General features: G+C 37.7%; 1 protein-coding gene across 1 annotated transcript; it reads right to left on the reverse strand.

The window, feature by feature from the left end:
• Window positions 1–6699: 6699 nt before the first annotated feature.
• On the reverse strand, window positions 6700–9078 carry LOC116427816 (uncharacterized). Its single transcript, XM_031978596.2, has 3 exons — window positions 9050–9078; window positions 7352–7427; window positions 6700–7106 (listed from the first exon to the last, which is right to left on the reverse strand). The coding sequence occupies exons 1-3, from the start codon at window positions 9059–9061 to the stop codon at window positions 6700–6702; spliced, it is 495 nt and encodes a 164-aa protein (XP_031834456.1). The 5' UTR covers window positions 9062–9078.
• Between the last annotated feature and the right edge of the window lie 600 nt (window positions 9079–9678).

Consider the following 9678-nt stretch of genomic DNA (forward strand, 5'->3'; position numbering starts at 1 on the left):
CGGCATTATCCGGGTTATACTTCGGCCGAGAAACTCGGTCACAGGTGTCGATCATTATGGACTTTTGCGGTGTTACTTCGTCGTCGTGGATTAAACGGGTCAGAAACGCAAGGAAGATCACGATCAGGAAAGGGACAGTGTCCTTTCACCGGTACCGGGATCATCGTCCGGTTTATAATCTGTTTCCCGATATTATTGACTTTAATTGTTGAAATTTGGCAGAACGAGATTCCGTGGTCTGTAAGACAGGCGTGGCAGGTGTACTGACCTAGAGACACTGTTTGAACGTATCGATCCCTTTGTTGCGGGAATTTCCCGGCAGTGGGAGAGGAATTCTTTATTAAGGTGAGAATTTCTTTTTGTTTATCAATATTCACAGTTAACTTAAATTGCTAACACTAGAACTACCGTACCAGTCACAATGACTGGTTTTTGTTTGTTTCGCAACTATTGATATCTTCAAAGTATTGAATATTCGAAATGATCTTTAAAATAAATAGTTTCACTTGAATATTATAAAACATGAAGAAATTGAAAATAATCTATGGTAACAATTTTATAGGGATTCTATATTAACCCTATTAAATGCTCGATAGTTCTAATGTTCAAGTTATTGAAGTTATTGAATTCCTTGCCAAGAGTTTGATTTGATGTCACGAAAGAAAGGGGTTTTACTTCTAAACCATTTTACTGATTCCATTGTACTAAATAGTAAATGTTAATATACAATATAGTTATTTTCTTTGTTCCTAAACGGAAGCTTTAATTCAAGAAATGAAAAAACGCATTGAAGATCTGTAGCACACTCATTTTGATTTATATTCATTTCAATGCGAAACAAGTATTCATTCTTATTTCACCAAACTATGAATGTCACGATCTACCATCCTCAATCTCTATTTGAATTCTAAACAGTCTCCGATTTGTGTATCCAGCTGACAATTCTCTCTCGCCCAGATCTCCCTATTCCTTCCGCGCCGTTACGTCTGCCCGGAGCGACGTTTGAAAACAGCATGCCCGCGTTTTAAAGGCGCGATTAAGACGACAAGAAGCTCGTGTGTAACAGCAGACAATCCGCCGCGCAACTTTCTGGTTCCCGGCTTAAGACCACACGAAGCCTGCACGCACCGCGGCCAGAAGATATTCGAGGGAACCGGGCCCCTTCACAATGGCTGACTTCGTAAGGCAAAAATCAGAAAGTTAGGGCGTCTCGGAAGCGAAGAAGGGATACCGGCCGAAATCTTGATCCCCCGAGGGACGCGCAGCTGTTGCGGGACACGCAACGATTGGTCCCCGTCTTCCTCGTCGGCCATGCTGAATTTTTCCGGTCTGGCTTCTTTTCACAATGGTAGCCGCGGTCCCGGAAAAAAGGGTCACGGAGCATCATCGAGATCGGCATTGTTTAGCTTCCATGGATTCCCTTCTGCGCTCCCGTTTTATTTCGCCATTCTCTTTGCTCGACTTTTTCTTTCTACCTGAGACGAACGATGGAATTGGTAATGCCGCGAAAGTAAACACTCGCCGAGATTCGCATCATTCGAATTCGGAGTCAAGTCCAGGGAAAACAGGTAACTGATTTAAATGAGCGTATACTGAGAAAGTTAAAATGAATATTTTTGAACTTTGATTGACTCTTAACCCATTTGCATCTTTGCTGTAAATCTGAGGCTTACTTTATAAATCACAGATGCCCGATCAAAAGGCTTTCAAGCTTTTCATTGAAATTAATCTGCCCGATCGATATAGTCGAGGAATATAGACAACTAAAAGTAATTGTGTGCGGAATATTCTGCTTCTGGTAATAAGCAACAGTTACTGTGTGCAGATTATTCCGCGTAATGAAACAAAGGGGTTAAAGTTATAATTTTTTATACAGTGATTCGGTATTCTAAAGTGGCCACTGTAGAAGGACAGAAAAATTATCCTAAATAGTCAGAATTTTTACAATTTTTTAGTTAAAAAAGTGTGTTATTTGTAACTTTGCAAAGTCTGTATTTTAAATATATACTCGGTGCAACGTTGCATGTTAATAAAGCTCAAAACTGATTAAATAAATTTCTATGGGTTATGTTCGGATTTTTATGGTATACTTTTATATTTTTTAAAATTAGAATTTATTGGATTAGTATTTGAAATATTTTGCAGCGAAGGAAATCTTAACTACCGAAACCTTGAACTTGAATAAGGTTACAGCGAGAAAAAGCTGGAATGAGAGAGGGTTAACAAGGATTTGGTCGCGATTGGTGGCCGCGTGCCGCCACCCTAAGGATTAAGGACAATTATTGGAACGCTCTGGCGAACCGCAACTCGTTTCACACGCTCGTTCTATATCTTGTTATGAAAGTTATTAACACACCTCCTCAACGGAAAAATCGAACAACAACATTAGTTCGGCAAATCCGCTAAATCTGTGGGCTTAATTCAGACGCCAATCCCTCGTATACTTGTTTTTGCCAATCAATATTTGAGGATTACGCGATATTCCAGAGGAATATTAAGAATAACACTTGAAACACATACTCTAGAATTTTTATCCAAATGTTAGAGGAAGGTTTTTCCGTTACATGTTATTCCTTTATCTAATCAAATACATAATAACAAATTAGACACTGAAATTGACTATTTTATCAGTGCAGGATTAAAACTTTTCAAAACCTACAATTAAAATCAATAAATGTTGTCAAGTATTAATATTTCTTTGGCTAGTTTATTATATAATCAGCAATATAATTTATGAAATACTTACATATGATAATCACGAATATATTCTTTCTTCGTATGTATTTTCTTCTTTGGTCTCTAATTTCTGCGACTTTCACAGAATTTCCATACAAGTTGCTTTCAGCGAGTGCTGCGTATCGCAATTCATTATCAGTCCATAGTCCAGCGGTTTGCGCCCACGGTTCCTTTCACATTTCTTCTAGCCAGCGTTCAACGTCCAAACAATGAACGGTCGGCCCGAGAACTTTGTGTCCGTGCTTAAACGTTGCAGAAACGTGACACGGTGATTGCGTTAAATCGCATGGTTGCGAAACATCGGCATGCAAACCCTGTCCCGAACATTGGTATACCGTATTAGCCTTATAATTAGGCGTACAAAGTGTGGGCAAGTGGTTTGCTCCCTTCCAATGCAAAATTTAACGCGCCAAGCAGCCAGAGCTAGCCATCAGAATTAAAAACACCATAGATTAAACTTTCTTAATGGTCGTGCGTGTTTAATCGTTCACAATTTTTATGACTTCCAACAGTTCTGTAGACAGGAAGAAATACATTTCCATTGGATCGTGAACATTAACTTACAAGGAAATTACTGCATCAGTTTCTTTTCATAACCCGTTACTAAATAATGCTTCAAATAATCGTGTTGGAATGAACTTTATCTCGAGGCATTTGAGAAAAGATTATGTAGTGAAAAAGAAATTGAAATGAGTAGAGCAAAGAAAAAGAAAAATATAACACATAAATAGACAATTTATAGATAATGAAGAAGAATTTGTTTAGATTAAAAACAGATTTGTTTATATTTATTTTTAAAAAGAAAAATCTATAAATAACCGCATTATTTATTCGATAATCCAATAGTTCGTATATTACCAACATCAGGTTACTTACACACTTCTCTGAGAACCGTTTGTATCTTCTCAGTGATTATACAATAAGGAATCAGGAGTAGGTCAGTTTGATCTGTTCGGTAGCTTTAGTGTTAAGAAATGAAACGTGTTTACTCGTGATACCCGATTAAAAAGCTAATGAAAAAGAAATACTAAAAATATCATATTCGTTGGAAAGTCGGAAACGTGTCACTTTTCGTGTTGGGTCAGTGCAAATTCATGGCTCCGCCGGGGTGCATGCGGTATCAACTCATGACCGGGCGTCACATGCGCCCCCTTCAGATGCGGATTGGGTTTTGGCTTGCTATAACTCCGATAATTATGTTACCAATGCGTCGAAGGACAAAGAGCTCTCGAGCGACGTGGATGGCTCGCGAGTGAGACCCAGAAGAGAGATGGTTGCCTGGTAGCCCAGCTGCCGGTAATCCTCCCTTTGTAATTTGCCTCCGTGACCCCTCGCCCCACCACTCTGCCAATGGCGTCGATTTTTCAAAAAAGAACCGCTTGACAGAGTGGCGAAAGACGCGCCCGCCGGTCTCTGTCGTGTGTGCGCGCTGCAGGGGTGAACTTCCGATTTACGTTTCAACATAATTACGGTCGGGGGTGAGTGTTTAGTAAGGTCATTAATGGTACTCCAGATCGCATAAGTGTTCGATACACGATTTCAAACAATTAATTGCAAACACATGTAGAGTTAGTTGTTGCTTAGTTACTACTGCTTAGTTATTCATTTATCTAGGAAAATTTCTTTTTCGAGAAAATGACAATGGACAGTTTAATTAATTTTTTAAATTATTTTTTTGATTATTTTGATTTTAAATGTATCTTTTTTATGTTTAGTATGTTTACTGTATGTATTGTTAGAAACTAATCGATTATTTAGCAGAAAGTTGAATTAGTCCATTCAAACTATACATTTATGCGATGCTCCAATTCTGAGTTCACGAAGCATGTCGATTTCACTCGTTACACATACCAACTTTATTTCGTTGTTTACAGTTTCATCCTGACAAATTTATACGTACATTTTTCTAAAGAGCTCTAATTTTCCACCACATTCCCAGCTTTAAATGCCAATATCTTCCGTATATTGTCTTATAACCACGTCAAGCAGGTTTAATCACAGTTTCATTTCTAGAAATCGGCTTTACTTTCTTCTTTCTCCTGTTAATTTACTTGTAATTTATACTTAAATGAAATATGTACATATTAACTGCGGATACTTAATCGTGCACTAAAACTACCAATTCTATATGCATTGCAGTGAATGTAACCTACCATGCAAGTACTATATCTCCAATACTCTTCCTTTCCAAAAATACTATACAATAATTCCCAAACGTCAAATATCCAATTCTTTCATCTACAAAACGTCTAACTTCAAGCTTCAAAAATCAAGAAAAATCCTATCATAGAAAGACCTTAGAAAAAGTACCTAACTCTATCATCATACTCAATTAGTTAAATACAAATTACATAAACAAACATATAAATCTTTATATTCCAACATTTACAACATCCTCCACAAAGATATCCCTCAATCCCACTGCAACATTCGGTATACCCAACTCGCCTTCCCAAAATGATCTTTTTCCAGGGTACAAATAGGGTTGCTACGCCACTGACAGGCAGTTGATGTCACCGTGGCTGTGCCCTCCGGATAATAGAGTCCGCGACTTTAATGGACTCGCTAATCCTCTTCCCTGTTTGTCGGTGAGTCCATCCTGTGGGGTGGGGGACGCATTCAGCGCATGCACAGAGGTGAAACTCGGGGCGGGGTGGTGTGACTGCGGTACGAGCACAGTTTGGGGCTGTTCACCGGCGGAGACTGCAACGCGTGGATTGTCGTGCGCTAGGGAAGGGACAGCGACAATAGTAGGCCTCTCTCTCGCTGTCTCTACCCCGTACGCATCCCGGAACGATAGAAAACCCGCCCCTTGTGCGGATTCATCGGTGCGATGATACCTTGATTTCTCGAGTGACGAATTGAATGCACTTAATGCACCGCGGCACGTTTAACGACGTAATTTAACGTAATGCCCGGATGCCTTGTAACCCCCTCTCGCCCGCCCTGCTGTCGTTGCGGCCGGGTTAATCGAGTATCTACCGGCGTTAGACGTTGTTCTTCGAACGACGACAAACTGGGGTAGGGATTGCTTGAGTATCATGAGAAAGATCTTGGGAATAGGTTGAGGAATTTGGAAATTAGGTAAAAAAGTTATGGTAGTATTGTTGTTCAGTTTGCAAATTTGCAGTTGCTTTTTATTGTTGTAATGTGTAATGGGGGGAATAATTTATTATAGCGATTATAGTATTGTTTAGTAGGTAAATGCTGTAATTGATATTTATTGTCGGAATTAGTAATGAAAGGAACAATTGTATTGCAGCGTTATATACTTGTTTACAATTTTATTTTAGATTAAACTTGTTTGTGAGTATTGTAGAACTGGAATAAATTGAAATACTTTCAGAGATAATTAATTATTATAATATAAAGTGTGTAGGTTCTTTTGCTAGACGAGGTCACATCGATTAACTTATTTCTTTGTAAACAACGGTTTACATTACGTTTAGATTGTTATTATTTATCTTCGTTTATATCATATCCCAATCAAATGTTTATTAAAATCCGTTGATAATAATATACATATAATAGATAATAATTTAAGTAAAGATCAATACGGGACTTTTCATATAACATAACCAATACGGTAAGGATAACAGTAAATGTGAAATAAAAAAGCTTCGTCCTTTTATAATAAAAAAACACCCACAAAGATTACTCGATTACTTAAGAAGACCTTAGGCAAAGCAACGAAATGTCTCTACAAAAGCGTCGTACGTAATATTCTGTAATAAAATAACATTCGATTTCACCCGCTTAATTTCTATTCAATTCATATTTCTCCTATCCATATTAAAGCAAGTCTGAATTAAATATCTACTAATACTATATCGACCCAATTTAATACCAACGAAAGAACCCTAGAATACTTCGGAAAAGAAGAATGAAAACTAACAAACTTTTCCGTTTTTCGAAACATCACACCAAAGGAAAGTCTAAAAACTGTTTTACCTGGAAACAAAATTAATTAGTCAAGCTTTGCTGGTATTGCAACAATTTCTGGACGTGAGGCGGCAGCTTTGACGAGTATTGCTGCTGCGGTGCGTTGTAGTTCTGTCTTACGGGCTGCTGGGGGTAAGGCTGCGCGGGGGCTGGACGGTATTGCGGCTGCTGGGGGAGGATCGGTTTCTTGTAATTTGGTTGTTGGCCACCGTTAGAGATCGAGACCTGCGGCCGGTACTGCGAGACCTGAGCTTGATTTAAATACTGCGGCTTGATGGGCTGAGACGGTCCCAATTTCGGAACTGGCTGAGGAGGAATATTCACGAGGGGTGCACGCGCATTCTGCGCTTGCAGCAGTTGTTGTATGTTAGGCTGCGCTTGGTTCCCTTGACCGTAATTAGGATGTTGCCTTTTTTCGCGAATATGAACTGGAAATTGAAATACCTTGTTCATACTGTTTTCTGGAGAATTTAATTATATGAGGTTTTCTAACGGATTTAATTTTACAGCTCTTTAATTAGGAATATGTGAAGAGATTAAACGCTCTTCGTAGTTTATAAGCGATGTAAACGTCAAATGTTTAGTTCTATGTTTGATTTTTTTTTTTAATTGAAGCTTGAAATTGGAAAGATTAGTTTTTAATTTAAAATTCTTTTAAGAATATATACTTTACCATTTTCTATATGATGAAGGTCGTGTTTGGGGTGGTTAGCTGCTGCGTATATGGGCAGCACAGCGAGTACTAGTACCTGGAATGAAAGAATTGAAAATGTTAGTGAAACTAATAATTGAATTAGTATGCTTATTAATTAAATCATTGATAGAAAATGTTGGATTTAGTCTATGAATATTATTGACTTATTAAGGTAAGTATTCATTGGTATATTAAATTCACATAAATCAATGTATTATTTAAAATGCATAGCATTTGTACAACTCTTTTCTTTAACACTTCTCCCACGAATTAGAAAGTTCCATTAAACGGTCAAATCGTAACTTCGAGATGCAATAAAACAGAAAGACAAATTGAACTACTCCTTCGAAAGCAATCTAAGCCAGTGACCCAGTTTGTATCCGCTTCGACTGTATCGTTAATATGATTCGTTCCTCGTTAATATGGAATTTTACGAGATACGAGCTCACGAACACTCGCCTTGCCATCGTTCAAAGGTTCAAATATATGTCGAATCCCCGCGCAGTGGTAAAAATCAGTGTCGGATTGAGAAAGTCGGCTAATGTACTTCGCCGACTTCTCACGATGCACACTATCGCATCGCGACGTGCACACGCGCTCGAAATTGGGTACAACAACAACGACGAGTGCACGATTCTCGCGAGGCGAAAGGATGAAGGCACCTGATACTTGGCTACCTTTCAAATACCAATGTGAGTTAACATTGACGATAACAGATAGAAATTTCACGCGAAATAATGTGGGTCGAAGCTCGGTGAAATAACATTCTGTGATTACGATCGGTGAACGAGGCCGTGAGTTTCTTGTGAACTTGAATATACGTTTACCGACGTTGGCACCTTTCGATTACCGTTACGTACTACATGCACTTCTTTCGGATTTCTTTACACAAGAAAATCGATTAACATTAAAACTACCAGACGAATCAAAATGACCAATTTCTGATTTCTTCTTTTTGCAATTATTAAAAAGATAACAGATATTCTTCTGAGAAGTTATTAAAGAAATTGATTTAACAGTACGCAAACTGAATTGTAAATCAATTGAAGTCTCAATAAATGCAATCTTGCAGTTTCTATAGAGAATTTTTAAAAAGTCAAGTCTCGGTAGTTTCAGTGTTAAGTGATTGCAAATAATTGACGTTCAATTGCAGTTGGTTTGACCCAAAATTGTTATATGAAAAGTTGCGACTTCTTAGTGTAAAAAAGGAAATGATTAAATCCGTGAATATCAATATGAATAAACGATTTGTATAATTTTGTGACAGTAATCAAAAGATGTTACAGTAAAAAGAAATGAATTATAATTCATAATTGATTAGTCATAAACACGTTGAATATAAAATTAATACGAATTATTCAAATCTAGTTACTTGGAATCTACCCTACGTTTAAAAGACGTGCAAATTTGTTTTATTTTAAAAGATATTGCAACAAACCATATATAAAAATTGTATGAACGAGAACACGTTACATATTCTATGTTCAATGTTAAAATTACACTTCTACACTAAAAGCACATGACAAATAATACGTAACACACGGCAATAGCAGAAAATTATTTCGATTCAGTCGCGACGAATTAAAATAGAAAAGAATGCATAAATTTACGAAAATTTGAAATTAAGACGTGGTCAGATATTCAAGTGAAATATGTCAGAGAACGGTTAGTACTCACAAGGAACTTCATAGTGAAGGTGTAGGTGATTTCAGGATGGTAGCTGGACGAAACTGGCGGCCGCGTCGCGACGCACTTCTATATGGACGAGCGTATCTAGGGTAAATGGTCCGGCCAACCACTAACTTTCACGGTTGGTCGGTTTCGACTGATTTTTTTCTTTTTCCTTTAATCGTGCAGGTCCCCTGCCCAATCGTCACGTAACGCACTTGCCCCGTATCAACGGAATGCAACGTTTCAGTGACTGCTAGCCAGGAAGTGTTTCAGCTGGCTGTACTAGAAAATCTTGGGCCACGACAATTCGACTGAATATCGTGGTCGATTTAAGAAACCAATTATTAGTAAACGGGTTTCGGGTCATTCAGGTCAGGAAGTATCTCAACCCTTTCCATGCTTTCAGTTAGCATACTAGATTTTCAGGTGATATATTACGGGTAACGTTATAATGTTAAGTGGAAATAATATTAATTCAATTATACGTGAAATAATATTGGATTAGCAAATAGACAATTTTTTATGAAGTTAATGGTCGACCAAAATGAAATATTATGATTAATAATTTTCTATTCATCTTAGAGAGAATTCACTTGTAATTTTTATAATCATTATTATTTAACACTAAAACTACC

The sequence above is a fragment of the Nomia melanderi genome, chromosome 9 (genome assembly GCF_051020985.1).
Source record: "Nomia melanderi isolate GNS246 chromosome 9, iyNomMela1, whole genome shotgun sequence".
In the NCBI taxonomy this organism is placed as follows: Eukaryota; Metazoa; Arthropoda; class Insecta; order Hymenoptera; family Halictidae; genus Nomia; species Nomia melanderi.

Bases quoted from the DNA above. Each gene is read 5' to 3' on its own strand.
- LOC116427816 (XM_031978596.2), bottom strand. The intron at 7,107-7,351 runs GTAAAGTATATA...TTCAATTTCCAG, and splicing joins CCTTCATCATATAGAAAATG to TTCATATTCGCGAAAAAAGG.